This window comes from Petromyzon marinus, chromosome 34 (genome assembly GCF_048934315.1).
Source record: "Petromyzon marinus isolate PM22_M1 ecotype Great Lakes invasive population chromosome 34, UKy_Petmar_22M1.pri1.0, whole genome shotgun sequence".
Taxonomy (NCBI): Eukaryota; Metazoa; Chordata; class Hyperoartia; order Petromyzontiformes; family Petromyzontidae; genus Petromyzon; species Petromyzon marinus.
The window spans coordinates 495842-514107 of NC_133700.1; the positions used below are offsets into that span (position 1 = coordinate 495842).

The window sequence follows — 18266 nt, forward strand, 5'->3', positions numbered from 1 at the left end:
CCCCTACACCCCGTGACCCTCACACCCACTACACCCCGTGACCCTCACACCCACTACACCCCGTGACCCTCACACCCACTACACCCCCGTGACCCTCACACCCCCTACACCCCGTGACCCTCACACCCACTACACCCCATGACCCTCACACCCCCTACACACCGTGACCCTCACATCCCCTACACACCGTGACCCTCACACCCCCGTGACCCTCACACCCCCTACACCCCCGTGACCCTCACATCCCTTACACCGTGACCCTCACACCCCCTACACCCCGTGACCCTCACACCCCCTACACCCCGTGACCCTCACACCCCCTACACACCGTGACCCTCACACCCCCTACACCCCGTGACCCTCACACCCCTTACACCCGTGACCCTCACACCCCCTACACCCCCGTGAGCCTCACACCCACTACACCCCGTGACCCTCACACCCACTACACCCCCGTGACCCTCACACCCCCTACACACCGTGACCCTCACACCCCTTACACCCGTGACCCTCACACCCCCTACACCCCCGTGACCCTCACACCCACTACACCCCGTGACCCTCCCACCCCCTTGACGTGGGGCTGCCCCTGTGCACCAGAGGCTGCCACTCCATGCGTGATGCAGCGGCTGCTGTATCCTAAGGGGACTCGGGCAGCAATGTCCGGGAGTCTACGAGTCTGAGGGTCGGAGGTTCTGGAGCCAAGGGAATGGTGGGGCCGCCATGGAAGGTTCACCCCAACCACAGGACGGTCAGCCCCCCGTAGACAACTGCCAGCACAGAAAGGCACCGAGAAATGGAGAAACACAGAGACGTGGAGACAACCACACGGGGACACGGAAACATGACGAGGAGACACGGATACAGGGGGGATGCGGGAACAAGGAGACACAGGGACACACGGAGACACAGGGACACGGAGACACACGGGGACACGGAGACACAGGGACACACGGAGACACAGGGACACACGGAGACACAGGGACACACGGAGACACAGGGACACACGGAGACACAGGGACACACGGAGACACAGGGACACGGACACACGGAGACACAGGGACACACGGAGACAGGGACACACGGAGACAGGGACACACGGAGACACACGGGGACACGGAGACACACGGGGACACGGAGACACAGGGACACACGGAGACACAGGGACACACGGAGACACAGGGACACACGGAGACACAGGGACACACGGAGACACAGGGACACACGGAGACACAGGGACACACGGAGACACAGGGACACACGGAGACACAGGGACACACGGAGACACAGGGACACGGACACACGGAGACACAGGGACACGGACACACGGAGACACAGGGACACGGAGACACAGGGACACGGACACACGGAGACACTGGGACACGGACACACGGAGACACAGGGACACGGGAGACGTGAAACGGAGACACGGACACATGGCAAGGGTACCAGGGGACAGGGAGACACGGACACATGGCAAGGGTACCAGGGGACAGGGAGACACGGACACATGGCAAGGGTACCAGGGGACAGGGAGACACGGACACATGCTGACACTATCGCTCTGTGCATTACACAGCATTGTTGTTACCCGTGCTATTACCGTCATCAATATTGCCGTGGCTGTTGTTGTGGATGGCGTTATTACAAACGACACTGCAGTGGTGCGAGTGTGAGTATACACGTATGGAGGTGGTGGTTGTTGCTATACACGTCTGGGTGGGTCGTGGTGGTGGTGGTGTTGTTGTTCTAGATTTGTTGTTGCTGTTTCTGCTCTCCACCCCCTCCACTCGCCAGGCTCCGGGCCCGTCACGTTCTTACCCACGTCCGCGTCGAACGGGTTGGATGTGAACAGCGGCATCTTCTCCTCGTCTCCCCTCCTCGTCACCTCGTCTCCCGTCCTCCTCCTAGTCTACCCTCCTCCTCGTCACCTCGTCTCCCGTCCTCCTCCTCGTCTCCCCTCCTCCCCTCCTCGTCACCTCGTCTCCCGTCCTCCACCTCGTCTACCCTTCTCCTCGTCACCTCGTCTCCCCTCCTCCTCGTCACCTCGTCTCCCGTCCTCCTCCTAGTCTACCCTCCTCCTCGTCACCTCGTCTCCCGTCCTCCTCCTAGTCCACCCTTCTCGTCACCTCGTCTCCCGTCCTCCACCTCGTCTCGCGAGCCCCGGGTCTCCAGGCGCGATCCGCGATTCCGTGGAGAAACAAAACCCCGACTCCACTGTCGATTCCCGAGTGAGTGCATCGTTTCACCATTGAAATCGTAACGATCCGGCCGCGCGTGAGTCAATCGTCCGATTCGAGAAGCGCGTGAGCGCGGTTTTCTTCTCCCCCCCCCCCCCCGCAAAATCGATTCCCGAATTCCCGGTAAGGTGTTGGATCGATTCCCGCCCACTGTAGGGTTTGTCGTTTAGTGTATCGATTCTGTTATTCCTTCAATCGATCCACATCTCATCGTGGTTTACGATTCGATTCGTACATTCTCTATTGCAGGACAACGTTGCACTTGCATCGATTACCATCACGATCGCTTCGCAAACACGCGAATCGATTCCCGACGGGTGGCGTCGCGTCACAGGGGGTGTGGCAACCGCCACCGTTCCGATTCTCTCCACTCTCCATCTCGATTCCATTCCGAAATTGATCCTCGCGGGGACTGCATTGCTTCCCTTTAAACTCGCTGATTCATCCCACGTCGCAATTCGGCTCGCGCGCCGATTCCAGAATCGATTCCTTTGCGTGGCGTTCCAGAGTGGCAGGGCTCCCAGCGGGCCCAGCAACAGAGACAGCCAACGACTGAAGACGCCAGTCAATGACAATCGCCGTGCGCACGCCTTAATAGGACGGTGGCCCTTGTACGTGCGACAGACAAGGGCCGTTGCCCACGAAACGTCGCCCAGTGTACGTGCTGAGGCCACACGCTCGATGTTATTTCAGACTGGGTCACTGTCCCATCCTGGATGTCACGCAGACGACCCCCATCAATTCTTCCAAAACTGAAATACGTTTATTTCCCTCTCCTCTCCACCCTGTCCTACACCTCATTCCCGTCCCTTCTCCCTCACTCCTCCGGTCTCCTCTGCCAGCAAACCCCGGGCTCATCTTCAGCTCTACCCTCTCCAACTACCTCTGCCACTGCCCGCACTCGCCACTGACACCGATTCAGCATTGGCACACCAATCATCTCGCTCTCTGCTGCTAAACTCACGGTTCACTCCCTCGTCTTCACTCACCTTGACTACTGAAACTCTTCTTCTCCGCCTTCCGGCCTACGCCTTCACTCTTCAACAACATACATTATTACTCGGCCCGGATCATTCTTAAGACCCCCCCACAATTCCCACAATTGTGCTCTACTTTCCCAACTCCACTGGCTCCCTGCCTACAATCGTCTGTTTAAATGTCTCACTCTAGTCTACAATTCCCTCCACGGTCTGGCCCCACGTTATCTCGTTTCATCTATTACTACTGTCGCATCTACAGCCCCTCTTTGTGCCTCCCTCGCCCTGTGCCCAGTCTCGATCTCTCGTTCCTTTTCCCTTCTTGTGCCCTTTCACTGAAACCAACTCCCACTGCAGCACACAGAGCAATCATCTTCACTATAACAACCTGCAGCTTCCGTTCCTTCTTTCGCATGGCTGCAAGGCTGTGTTATGGACCCGGCCGGTGGGGCCAGTGCCCGGGGCCTCAGACTGCCAGGGGGCCTCCAAGCCTCAGGCTGCGCACGGTGCGTGGCCCAAGACTCCCCAAGGAAGTTAAACGCCAGGTCCCTCAGTGCGCGCAGCGCAAGCTGACCACTAGGCCCCTGGGTGCTTATAGCGTGAGCTAACCACTAGGGCCCCCAAGACCTCTCAGTGCTTACAATGTGAGGGCCCCCAGACCCCTTGGTGTTTAAAACGTAAGCTGACCACTAGGGCCCCAGGGCCCCGCAGCGCTTACAATGTGAGGCCCCTCGGTGCTTAAAGCGTAAGCTGACCACTGGGCCCCCCGGGCCCCTGGGTGATTACAGTGTGAGTTGACCACTAGGGCCCCCAGGCCCCTCAGTACATGCATCGAGCATAACACCTGGGCCCCTTGGTACATACAGTGCATGTGTATTCATAATAAAGGTTTTTGGGTTAGATCGCGTTAGTTATAAATGTGTCGTAACACTCCACCACCCGACACGGCCAATCAGCAAAAAAGTGTCACGTTGACAAAAGACAAATAGTTCACTACTTTAGCCCACCGGTGTGTTGAAGAGTGAATCCACAACATTTACAGTTTTGAGTACTGTGACGTTTCGCTGGTAATTACATCCAGCATCATCGAGCAATTCGCCAGAAAAATGCATGTGTAGTGGGTTCAATTGAGGCGCACACTTTATCTTGGAGGCAACACGTTTATTCACTAACTCCAACAGGTAACTCTTTACTTAACTTGATAATGACTAAGGGTGGTGACCAACACAAGTAACTATATACACTTGGAGGGGTGAACACCACAGGTGACTTTACATACTGGATGGGATAACTACTAAATCGGACCAGGACAGCCAACACGCTGCCTGGTCCACGTGCGTGAAGACCGGAGACCGAGGACCCACGAAGACGGAGGATTTCTTTCCAGAGGTGAACAACTACGATCACCGCCGGGACTCGGCTTTTATCCGCTGCGGCGTAGCCAGGCCCCGCCCTTGGCCATGCCCCTTTTCTAGATCCTTCTCGAAGTCGGTTCATTCTGCATAACAGGACAGTTTGAAGGGCATATTTTGGCAAGCCGTTTGTTATTTGACTTATTTTAGCTAGCCGCCCATTTTCCCTAGCTAGCTGCCCATATGATTCAGCTTGTTAACAGAAATGAGTTAGCTGCCATTTTTGCCAGCTAGCTGCCCTTACAACCAAATAAGCTGCACTAAAAAGCCAGAGCTTAGTTATGCGTTGACAAATCAATTATTAAAAATACACCGCGGGTTTGTGAAATATTAAAAAAATATGGCAAAAGCTATATTTTTTCATACATTAATGCATATATAAGAGACCCAATCCATACTTAAAGATTAAGGAAAATCCCATTCATTTTGTCCATAGACCGTCTGTTTTTAGATCCACGGAAGTAGATAATGCTAACGTTGACATGCAAATTGTCGACAGCTCTTACGAGGTCTTTTTTACCCTTCCCCATCGATGGGGTGTGGCCTATGTGCATAGTCTCCACCAAATAATCTCACTGACTTATCAGAAACCTTTGTTGGTTGGTCAGCCAATGAAAAAAAAGTTATCTTTTTAATTTCAAGCAACATTATTCTCTCTGTGTCAGGCAGGTATATAAGACATTTCTTGTTAGGAAAACAACAGCCTTTTTAAAAGCTATTTAAACAATCCCTTCTAAGGGCTATTTTCTAACAGCCTTTTTAAAGGGTTGGGGTTATTGTCTTTTATGTGCTTTTCTATTTTTTTCTTTTGTCTACTCAAAGCTGCCTTTAGGTACAAGTAGACTATAAAATACTACCACTTGATTGTATTTTCCAACAACAGTGTTTGAAGGATGTTGTCATTATCAATATATTAATTTAATTATTATTTAATAACTATTGAGACATGCTATAAATATATTAATATAAATAGCATATTATTTCTGAAATATGGACCACAAATGTTGGAATAGTGGTGCTTCCAAAAGGACAGCCAAAAAAAGAAAAGACGAGAGACAGTTTTGCTTAAAAGTGTTCCACTCATTGCCAACTTCCTTCAAAAACCCTCTGATAGTAATAATGATGACAGCAGCATTATTGTCAGCTGTGAGGAAGGAACTAGCACGAGTTCAGTTTCCTGTAATGATGTCACTCCCCCAGAGCTATCCTTTGAAGGCGAACCCTCAACAGTTAATGGTATAAAATAACCATAATTTCCACCTCAGGAGCAGTTGGGCAGTTCACAATAATCAAATCAGCAACCAAGCCATTCCTGGTGCTATGAGGTCACTGACCCTGCATTATGGCAAAGCACTTCCAGTGACAGTCCCCTTCCAAAACCGCAGTGAAAAATACCCAGCTTCATACTAGAAGTTTTAACAATGAACGTCTGAACTGTATATTGCCAAATGGGCAGAAGGTTTCTAAACAGTAGCTACTGTACTAACCCTAAACAAGTAGTGTGTACTGTTTTGCATGCAAACTATTGTCTAGCAAGCTCGGTGGCTTTAGTCAGGGGTTTAGTGACTGGAAGCACTCTGAAAGAATAGGGGAACACGAAAAGAGCAGAGCACAGATCATGCATGCTTGCCTTGCAGCAGCGGACAAAGGGCAGTGCTATAGATGCAGATCTTATGCAGCAACTTGATGGGGAAAGTAAATACTGGAGGGACATTTTGAAAAGAGTTGTAGCAGTGATCAAGTTCTTGGGTGAAAGAGGTTTTGTGTTTAGGGGAGATGATGAACGGTTTGGGTCAACCTATAACGGTAATTTCCTTTGCATCCTAGAATTGCTATCACAATTTGACCAATTCTTAACTGAACATTAAATATTGATTTAAAGCTTTCGTGACTGCAGTAATTCATATTCTTAGCTCTTTCGGTAAAGTCACGTTGAAGGGAAACAATAAAATAATAAAATATATATAAAACAATAAAAATTGTCACGACGTTTCGACCACAACACAAACGGTCGTCATCAGGTGTGTCGGTTTGCATTAATTTATTTATTTTTTAACAGTGTATTTATTTATAATAAAAAAAACGTCAGCGCCACGCGCTGATGGTTCAATGAGCCACTCTGTCTACAGGAAAGCTACCCATACGGATGCTTATCTGAAGCCGGATTCTCACCACCATCCATCGCAGAAGAATTCTCTCATCAAGACTCTGCACCATAGAGCCCAATGCATATCCGACCAGGAAAACATAGGCAGTGAACTCAAGCACGTACACCAAGCTCTTAAGGCTAATGGTTACTCCGACTATACAATCCGCAAAGCTATCACTCAAACCATGAAGAAGGACCCTCTTGAGGATCCTTTCAAAACCATCACTTTACCCTACATTGCGGGGATCACAAAAAAGATCTCCAAAATCTTGAATAAGCACAAGATCCAGGTCCGTTTCAACACATTACATAAAATCCGTGATCTGGTTCCGTCTGTAAAAGATGTGATTCCGGACATACAGTACCCTGGTGTCTACAAACTAAGTTGCCTCTGTGGTAGTAGTTACATTGGAGAAACCAAACGCCATGTCTCGGACCGCATTCGTGAACACAAAGCAGACCTTAAACACGGTAGGACCAACACCTCGGCCATGGCAGATCATTGTTATAATTCAGTAGGCTCACATGGCATTGACTTTTCCAAGACAGAGGTTCTTTGTAAGCCATCTGGCTACCATGAGAGATTCGTTCATGAGGCTATCCACATATACAAGCACAGAGACAATTTCAACCGAGAAGATGGATTCTGGCTTAGCAATCATTGGAAAGATTTGATTAACCATTTCAGGTCTTAATTGATTGTTCACGCTTACAGTGGCTTTCAGACAGCATACATTAATTTTTCGTCTCCCCCCCTCCTCTTTTCACAACATAGATGGACTAGTCCTTCTAAATAAACTGCCAAATCGCTGCGCGTGGTGCTGATGTTTTTTTATATAAATAAATACACCGTTTAAAAATAAATAAATTAATGTGAACCGACACACCTGATTATGGTCGAAACGTCGTGACAATTTTTATTGTTTTATATATTTTATTATTTTATTGTTTCCCTTCAACGTGACTTTACCGAAAGAGCTAAGAATATGAACATTAAATAGTTTGGCGGAAAAGGAAGAGGCACAGTGTGCTATTTGTCATCGACAAAATGCGAAGAACTCATTGATCTAATAGGTCAGAAAACTCGCCAAACAATAGCAGATGAGATTCGAGATGCCTAATATTTTTCAATAATTGTTGACTACACCCCAGACCTGTCACATGTGGACAAATTGACGTTCATATTCCGGTTTGTTAACAGCAGCAGATATGTGGTGGAGCGATTCCTGGGCTTTGAGCAAATTGAGAGCCACACTGGTCAAAATGTAGAGGTCAGTCATATGACAATGCAAGCAACATGTCAGGAAAATACAATGGTCTACAGGCCCACGTGAATCAAAAAAACCCTCTGATAGAGTATGTGCCTTGCGCAGCGCATTCACTTAACTTAGTTGGTGTTAACACCTCAGATGGCAGTAGCCCAGAGGCTGACGAGTTATTTTAACATGTTGCAGTTACTGTACACATTTTGCTCTTCATTCACACACAGATGGGGGAAAGTCTTTCGGAAGACAGATATCAGACTGACATTCAAAGCGCTGTCCAGTACTCGGTAGAGTGCCTGGGCAGAGTCAACCAAGGCACTGTGGAGATATTACACCCACATTAGAGAGGCCTTCGGTGGTATGTGCAATGATGATAATGAGAAAAGAGATATTCGAATTGAGGCCGCTGGACTATGTGCTAAATTGGAAACCTTAGAGATGGTGCTCATGGTACATTTCTGGGACGTCATACTTGACCAGTTCCACGCTACAAGCATGCACCTACAGAAAAGTGACATTGGCATCTCTATAGCAGCACAGCTTTTGTCTTCGTTGAAGTATTTTGTGGCGGGACAGCGTGACCAGTTTGAGGCTTTTGAAAGGGCAACCTTAAATCTGACAGGTGTCTCTAAGTCATATAAGCACGATCTTCAGCGAAAGAGGGAACGCAAAACATTTGCAGATGAGAGCTCAGAGCCAGGTGTGACACTTGAGGGGAGGGAGAAGTTCAAAATATAAACATTTTATGTGGTCATTGATAAACTAGTGGCATGCCTTGAACATTGCTTGGACGCTTACAAGCGTTTGACCAGTCTCTTTGGAGTTCTGTTTATGTCAGATCAGGTGTCTAACAGTGATGTCATAGTGGAAAAGGTAAATGCACTCTCCGCTGCATAGCCATCAGACCTGGACATTAACTTTTCCAATGAACTCATCCAATTCAAGTCCTTCATGTCTGACTCTGAGGGTGAAGAGTGCCCAACTAAATTGCTTGAGACGTTGCAGGCACTTAATCTGCAGTCAGTGTTCCCCAATGTTTTCGTGGCACTTCGGATTTTTCTAACTTTGCCAGTGACAAACTGCCAGGGTGAGTGGACATTTTCCCTTTTAGGCAGAACTAGCGGGAAGTACCCAGCATTACCTGGGTCAAAAAGACAGACACACACATCGACTTACACACACTTACAGACATCGACCCACACACACAAACACATTCAGAGGCCAGGCCTCTGAATGGACAGGGCGGCACGGGTGCGGAAGCATCTGAATGCCTTTTGTCATAGGTGGGATTATAGACCCGAATATGAAAGAGCACGGGTGGGCAAGCACGAGAGCAACGGAATGCCTTTAGGGTGGATAAAATGCGGAGGCTTAGGGTAGCGAGACCAGAGTTCTTCAAATCATCGCGGTCCACGGAGCAGGAGAGTCAGCCGTTCGAGACGTCCATGTGACGAGCTTCAGCACAGCCAGGCTCAAACCTCTACGGAGATGACCCACAGCCTCGCCCGTCTATAGCCTTCAGCGCAGCCAGGCTCAACCCTCTACGGAGACGACCCACAGCCTCGCCCGTCTACAGCTTTCAGCGCAGCAGGGTGAAAGTAAGCGTAAGTAAGAGAGAGGTGAGTGTGAACGATTTAATCGAGGGTAGAGAGCGGAGCGATAGGATAAATTGAGCCTAGGATTCCCGAAGGATAGGCTAGGAGGGCCTGCTGACTCACACAATCACCCGTAGTTTAACGGGTTACTCGCGGTAAATAAAATAACTAGTAGGGGGATAAACTGTGTCGTGTGGTCTTTGGGAGTGTGAAGAGGAGGGTAGAGCGTGCTTGGTGTTCGCGTGCATGCGCGGTTGTTTACCCCGAGGCGGAGTGTTCAGCGTGCGTGTGCCTACGCGACTCTTTTCGGTGATATTAAGTGCTCGTGTACCTGTGCGATTGTTTACAGTAGTGCTTAACGCTCGCGTGCCTACGCGACTGTTTTCGGTAGTGTTTAGCGCTCACGTACCTGTGCGATTGCTTACAGTAGTGCTTAGCGCTCGCGTGCCTGTGTGACTGTGTTGCGGTCGCATGCCTGCGCGATTGTCTATAGCGAGATGGCGAGCTAAGCGCCTGGCGTGCGCGTATTCGCGCGGCTGTTTAAACGGCCCTTTAAATCAGAGCGAAGTGACCCCCTCCAATCAGCAGCACGCACACGGCAGACGCCCCTGGCCTCCCACCCCCGACTCCCCACTCCCTCGCGTGTGATTGGTGCACGGGGCTCGGCAGGTAGCAGCGTCGTGTTTGTTATTGCCTGAGCGCGTAGAGCGTGTGTGTGAGGGAATCACGCGTCGGCGCGCCATACCTGTTTGTTCACATGCGGGACGGGGTTTTACTTTGCGAGCGCGCTCACCGCAGCACGCCGCCACTGAACAGCGTAGCGCATCGTAAGCGTAGAGCAGGCGGCCTCACCAATTGAAACATGCCTACATGGGCAGCCGCAAAGTCGGGGGCGCAAGGAGGCGAAGAATTGGGGGTTGGTAGCCCGGACCCCACAGAACAGCCGGGGGGATAGTGGGACGAATTTAACGGGGGAGTCGGGGGACAACGGCCCCGACAATTCGGTGATGGCGGGGGACGGTAGCCCCACACACACACACACATTAACTTACAAACACATAAACATCGACTTACATGCACACATGGACTCAAACACAAACGCATCGACTATGACACTCACAACAACAACAACCGCCATTCGCCACTAAGTGGCGGTGACGTCACCACGACGCTTGTGCCAGGCTATGTGCACCCTGAGGCCACGTGAAGTGTCGAACGCCCGCTGGCAGGAGGTCACGGGGCAGACCCAGGTGCCACGGGTCGACTGACTGAGATGACTGGCTGATGCACCACCTGTGCCCCCTACTGTGCCAACCTGCTGTGCTTTAGCCACCCGGCACACCGCTCGTTGTTCTGAGCGTCGCTCCTCCGCCCTCCGTTGTTGTTGGAGGGCGACAACCTCCAACTGCCCAGTAGCATCCTTCACGAGCCTCCTCCACAGAGGCCGATCTTGACACCGCTGGTACCAGTCATCGGTAAGTCCACTCAGCTCCACGTCCTCCTGTACCACATCACTCCATCTCTTCTCTAGCCCGTGCCGCGCCCGCTTAGCCCCCTCAATCCGGCCGAACAAAAGCTGTTTCGGCATGCGTTGGCTGGGCATGCGGGCTACATGACCCAACCATCGCAGCCTTGCCCGCCGGAGGAGCTCACCGATGGGACCTTGCCCAGATCTTTCAAGGATTTGTGAGCTCCTCACACAATCCAGTCTGGTTAAACCCAGGATGGATCGTAGGCAGGCCAGCCTAAATTTTTCAAACCGGCGAAGATGTTCCATTAGGGGGGTCCACGTTTTGCAAGCGTAGAGAAGGGAGGGAATGACTGTGGCTGAGAAGACTCGAAGCTTCGTGCGGAGTGACAGACCAGGTAGCTTCCACACAGCATTACGCAACTGATGAAAAGATAATGCCGCTCGACTGATTCAGAGTGACCTCTGCTGTTAAACTGGAGCCGGTCATGAGCACACTGCCCAGGTATGGGAAACTCTCCACTCTCTCCACAATTGCCCCATCCATCACCGATTGGGAGTTGTGGGGATGGAGTGTCCGATGGTACAAAATACCCAGGCAGGTGGTTCGTTTTGGTGGGGCTGATGGTAAGGCCCCACCTCTTAGTGGCACGCTCCAGTTTCAGCAGCAGCGCCTCCAACTCCTCCTCTGAGTGAGCCGCAATTACCAGGTCGTCGGCATACATAACGTGGTTGACCAATAGGGAGCCATCCCTTGACCTCACCCGGGCATCGATCAGCCTCCCATTGTATCTGTACCAGATGGAAATTCCTCCGGTACAGCTACTGAAGGCTTCACGAACTACGTGGTCGAAATAGATGGTAAACAATGTTGGAGCCAGAAGACATCCCTGTCGCACCCCGACCACACACAAACCCACACGTAATTTTTGACTTTTATATTTAGAAGATAAAAAAATAGCTGTGGAATGCCATGTGCCAAACACGTCTCAGCTCATTGTCACTTATGTCAATAGAGTCAGACCTTATCAGACAGCTAGATTTTGACGCTCTAGTGCAGTGGTTCTTAACCTTGTTGGAGGTACCGAACCCCACCAGTTTCATATGCGCATTCACCGAACCCCTCTTTAGTGAAAAATAAAATGTGATTTTTTTCAAATTCAAGACATAGATATGTTTTTTACTGGTACACAAAATGAGCCGTGCATGAACATTACCTTGTTCAAAGAATAAAACCAACACAATGAATAAACTCACACCAAATTACATACCTGGAAATCAATGTGACTTCTGCTGTTGCCTTTGAGAGATCAGTTCAGATATGCGTGGCTTCACCTTGGCAAGTGCCACTCTCATGTCATTTTCACAGCAAAGTCTGTTCCTTTTCTTCGTTTTTATGTCCAGCATCCTCGAAAAGGATTGCTCACAAAGATATGTTGTAACAAATGGTATAAAAAAATCCAGGGCTTTCTTAGCAATAACTGGATACTTGTTCATTTGTCGACACCAAAACGTTGAGAGCGTTGTTGTTCTGAAGAGTTGCTGTTGAACCTGGCTCTGCTGAATTTCAATGATTTCGTCGAGGAATTCATCATTGACATCTGCTGTTTCAACAGCAAACGTGAACGGCTGTCTCACCCATGCTGGATATGACTCTCTTGTAGGGAAATATCCGTCGAGAGACTTTGCAAGCTCATCTAAGTGCGTGGCAATTGTTTGCTTCAGTTCCGTGGATACAGAAATATCTCCGATTCCAGACACATCTTCGATCTTACTTGCACAGTCGTCCAGAAGCGGGAAGTTTGCGAAGTTATTGTTCTCTGTTCGTCGTTTCCATAACGGTAGCTTTTTTTGAAAAGCCTTCAGGTGTTCTTCCGCTTCCATGATATTGACTCCACCACCCTGCATCTGCTGATTGAGATGATTGAGAGCTGCGAATATATCAGCCATGTACGCTAAAATGAGAATGAACTCAGGATTTTTGAAGCAATCTGCATGGCAGTGTTGGTGCTCTTGCAAAAACAGGGCTAATTCCACACGCATGGCAAAAACACGATTCAGCACCTGTCCCCGGGATAACCACCGAATATTAGAATGGAGCAGAAGTACCTCAAATTCAGAGCCCATTTCTTTACACAGCTCACTGAAGATGCGGTGCCTCAGAGCACTTTTTCGCACATAGTTCACACATTCCACCACAGTTTTTAATACTTCTGCCATTTTTGGAGGTAAGGTTTTTGTTGCCAACGCATGCCTGTGCAGAATACAATGCGTCACAATGATGTGTGGTGCATCGGCCTTTACTAGCGCACCAAAACCAGACTTTCTTCCCAGCATGACTGGAGCTCCGTCCGTACAAACTGCAGAAACCATATCCCATGAAAGATTGTTGTCTCTGAAGAAGTCATCCACAAGCTTCTTCACATCGGCTGCCTTCGTTGTTGTTGTAAGAGGCTTACAAAATAAAAACTCTTCTTTTATCATGTCGTCTTTCACATAGCGTACAAAAACAGCAAGCTGGCTTAGATCAGAAACGTCTGTGGTTTCGTCGAGTTGAAGGCTGAATTTTGCCGGGCTTGAAATCAGATCCGCGACTACTTGAGCCAAGATGTCTTTACTCATGTCTTCTATTCTGTCACTGACGGTGTCATTTGAAAGGGGAATTTGGGATAATTTACCTTCGGCCGCTGTTCCGAGTATCAGATTCGCCATCTTTAATGCAGCTGGTTTCACAAGTGTTTCACCAATGGTGTGTGGCTTGCCCTGCTTTGCGATCAGGTAAGCAACTTCGTACGATGCTGTCAGGATTGGTTTGTTAACAGGTACAAATCCAAGAGCAGGCAGAGTGGCCCTTTCATCGAATCTGGCTCTCTTCACCCTGAATTCAGCAAGTGTTGTGTTCTTGTATTCCCCGTCTCCATGCAGCTTCAAGAAGTGTTCCTTTAGTTTTGCCGGTGCAAGACTAGAGTTGCTCAACTTGGCGTTGCAAATCATGCAGATAGGACGCTCACTCCCATCACGTTCCGTGATACATGAGAATCCATGTTGTACATATTCGTCCGACCACTTTTTTCTTTTGCCCGACATAGTCAGTATGGATAAAATATTAAAGAAATCACACGACGTACGACAACAACAGTCACACGTTGACTACTGAGTACGCACTAAATTCCCCGCAGCGCTGATTGGCCAAGCAGTGTAGCATGGTCATCTGCAGCCAGTGATGGCCAAGCGGGCCGTGTGTGTCATCACAAATTTACACAATAATTCAAGTGTGTCCGGACCTCCGTGGCGGGGGCTCTGCCGAACCCCTGAGATCGACTCACCGAACCCCTGGGGTTCGATCGAACCCAGGTTAAGAACCACTGCTCTAGTGGATGATTTTGCGAGGAGGAAGGCAATATAGGAAAGCGGGGGTGGGGGGGGGGGCTCCAAAAGTCATGTGCCCAGGGGCCTCACGGGACCATGATCCGGCCCTGTATGGCTGATGTAGATGCAGAGCATCAACTACAATTTCACATTCAATTTGTCTAGCCCAGATAACTGCGCCAGGAGCAGTGGACTGTTATGATATTTATGGATTGGGAATTGCGTCATATGTTAAACAGGTCTGTTTTGGATGACCACAGTCGCACCCTGAAGGGTTTTTAATTTGCCATTTGTGCATCAGGTTTCCGCATCTGCTGCCATGGTTTGTGAGGTTTAGGGTGGACCATGAGCATCGTGGAATATCAAAGCCAGGTGGGATTCATGGTGCGCATGGTGGGGATGCCACTCCGTACAGCTGCGTGATGACGTCACAAGCTCCCCAGTGTTGATCCGGGTTCACGATAACGTCACGCCCTCCTCGACCCGGGCCATGGATCACACCACGAACGGGAAATGCTACTTAACTCGAAATTACTTCAAGCAAACTCTAATTTCCCATATAAATTATGTTAGAATCAGGGGTTGTGACTAATTGTCATGAAGCGTACAAAAAATGCATATGAGTATAAGTTAACATTAATTTTGACCATAGGCGGAGTTTGTCTTCTATTTTTTTGTTTTGGTGGGGGGTGGGGGGGCAGAGGTTCGCTTTGTCCCTCACATTTAGAATCGCGAGTGGATATAATTAATTTATTTGTAATCTTAATTGTAAACTACTGAAAATAAATTAGTAAAGGTGTCCAGTTTGAGAGGGGTGTTGCCCCCCCCACAAACTCGCCCCATGTTTTGAACGAATGAGTCCATATAATTAGATATGAAGTGCTACGCTGATCTTGATCTTCAATCCATATTATGAAATGTTTTTACATTCTTTTTAGAATTACACATCAACTAGTTACTATAGTGGCAGTTAAAGATACCACATTTTGAGCACATTCTAGACTTTTTCCCACATTCCCTGGAAAAGTTTGTGTGTAGACCAAGCATTCGGGCAGACGGAGGCTGGCAACATCGACTGCCTTTTCACGTGTTTTAAAGCTACTCATTTAACCTTTAGTGTAATACTTTTCCTTTGCCTTTCTAGCCAAAGGCACTATCATCATGTACTTTGCATTTTACACAAATGTTTCAAAGCCATTTATATTTATTTTTACTATATCCTAACACGTGTGCGTCATCACTCGAAATGGCGGGCGGGCAGACGGAGGCTGAGCACGTGGTAAAGGGATTTTTGGCGGTATGCACTATGCGCGTACCAGTGACGTGCGGTGAGGTCAATGGCTGGGGAGGCACTGGCTAGTGTCAGAGCCAGATTCACACACTGAGGGGGGCGTGGCCTCACTGGGGGGGGGCGTGTTAGACACGTCCCCCTCAGTGAGGCGGATGTGATAGCTGCCTCCCCTGGTGCTTTTTCATTGCAGTTTCATGACGAGACCAGCGAGCCTAAATATCTTTATACACATACGTGAAATAAGTTACCTGGAGCATGGAAGGCGAGGACATGAAATGAAGGGGTCTACAAACATTACATTGGTGACATACTGAGATAGTAACAGGCACGCGCTTATTGGCCGCGCTCCATCCAGTTACTGAGGGGTTGTGCAATCAGAGGGGAGGCTGAGCTCGTCGCTGCCTCACCTCTCGTCTCTTCCTGTTTTTGCAGCGGAGCTCTGCAAATTTGGCGATTTTGACTCTAAAAATAATTGGAATCGTACAGAAATGACATTTATAACGCAGATCAGTGGAAAAATCTTAACATTTATTTGATTTGGTTATTCTTTTTTTTACTTTTCGTAACAGCTATTTTCATTGTAGTATGACAGGTGAGGCTCTGCCTCCCCTGCCTCCCCTGGCCGCACGTCCCTGGCACGTACAGTACAATATGATATTACAAGGTAAAATAGTCCGATTCACCACGTGCGTTCCTAGTAAAAAAAAATGCTCAAAACCGGCATGTCGTCCCCTCACCTCATGCACCTCGGCCATATGGGCCTCCCTCTCTTCCCCTAAACCTCGACGTCAGAGCCGTCATCCCAGCGGCCTTGGTGGATCCTCGGGACCGATGTGACATCCCCCCCGCCGCCCGCACCACCTCCGCAACTCCACCAACTCCACCCCCACCCCATATCACCATCCCACTCACCTTTCTCGCCACTGCCCCACCCGCCATAAACCTCCATTATTTTTCATAACAAGAGTTGTATTATATTATTGTGTTGGCAGGGCACTCTGTAAGGGGGATGCAAGGGGGTTTGTATCTATGGTATGGGATTGTAACCTCGTCGGTCAGCTCGGTAATTTTCGGTTAATTCGCGTTGCTCTCCATGCCCCCCCCCCTAACTATACTCATGTATCTCGGGCTCACAGGACCCTGTCTAGGATAGATTACTTCTTAATCTCTAAGACCCTCCTCCCTCCGGTCTAAAAAGTAAGGATACTTGACCAACAGCTTTTTTACCACTGTCCTGTTCTTACGCAGTTTATTCTAGACCCCACTGAAAAATTCCATAGCACATGGTCCCTGGACACCAGATTACTGAAGGATGCGGGCCTATTAACGAGAATCATAAATGAGGCCACTAGTTTCATGGAAATAAACTTGAGATCATACCCCCCAACCTCCATCCTGGTGGTCTGGGATGCCATTAGGGGCATTTTAATCTCAGAACGGGGTCTGGAGGAAGAAAGAAAGGACCAGAACCATCCTAGAACTGGAGGAGAAACTGAATGAGAAACATCGCCGATTCAAGACAACCCAATATCGTGCGGTCCAAGGGGAGGTGAATAGACTAAAGCTGGAACTAGACAAGGTGTTAAATGGCCAAACCTCCCTCCTCTTTATAAGGGACAAGATTTCCTTCTACGACCCCTCTCCCTCCAAGACCAAGCTCTTAACCCGGCTGGTCAAGGGCAAGCAAACTCATAACCACATTTCTGGGATCAAGGACGCCGATGGGCGCCTCAGGATGAGGGTTATGGAGGTTAATGAGAAGTTTTGCAGCTTCTGCAAGGACGCTATAGTCCTACATGTCCATGTTGGCTGTCTGTCCGAACCGCCTATCCAGCTATGCACCACTGACCTGTCACGGAAGTTGTACACCCACACCTCTTCCCCCCCCCCCCCGTGGTTGGATCAATAAAAATAATTTACAAAAAAATACCTCAGCATTGTTTTGAACTTAAAAAAGGATGAATATGCTAAACATTACTCACAAGGACATATTTTCCCAAATTATTGGCAACATATATGAGAAACAACACGTAACATGGAAACTTACAGCAGGGGGTTCCTGCATATGTATTAGAAACAAAGTTTTTATGGTTGGTTGGCTGGAGGAAGAGATAGTCACGTTCAAAGGACGTGCGGGCTGCTAGACTTGAAATAGAGTCCTACAACCCAGCGTGGCTCTCTTGGGTAAATCCGTACATTATAAGATTGTACTCGTGCAGTCAACCCTGCAGTAGCAGCAGCGGCACGGAGTGGGTTCCTGAGCCCGGTCTCGGTGCTGCGAGCCCGGGAGGAGTGAATTGCGGCCCTGGCAGAGTGGATCTGCAGATTCCATGACCTGGTGGAGATTACGGCAAGATAGAGGAGCAGCCCGCACATGTCCTTCAAACGTGTACGTGTCTCCACATGTGCTTCATATACATCCCGTCAACAACACGGGAGTACGTAATTTCAGCAAGATTGGTTCGACATTCGGTGTCTCATCAGCAGCAGAATCAGGCTG

General features: G+C 49.2%; 1 protein-coding gene across 6 annotated transcripts in view; it reads right to left on the reverse strand.

The window, feature by feature from the left end:
* The window catches only part of STAM (signal transducing adaptor molecule), a 32996-nt gene extending 30736 nt beyond the window's left edge, over nt 1–2260 (reverse strand). For 2 of the 6 annotated variants that reach the window (XM_032965310.2, XM_032965307.2), the window contains exon 1: nt 2130–2260. In XM_032965310.2, the coding sequence (XP_032821201.2) occupies nt 2130–2241 (112 nt within the window). In that variant the 5' untranslated portion in view covers nt 2242–2260. Of the gene's footprint in view, nt 1–1821 lie in introns of all 6 variants that reach the window. The other 4 variants (XM_032965309.2, XM_032965308.2, XM_076071592.1 and 1 more) reach the window with 3 other exon arrangements.
* Nucleotides 2261–18266: the final 16006 nt, after the last annotated feature.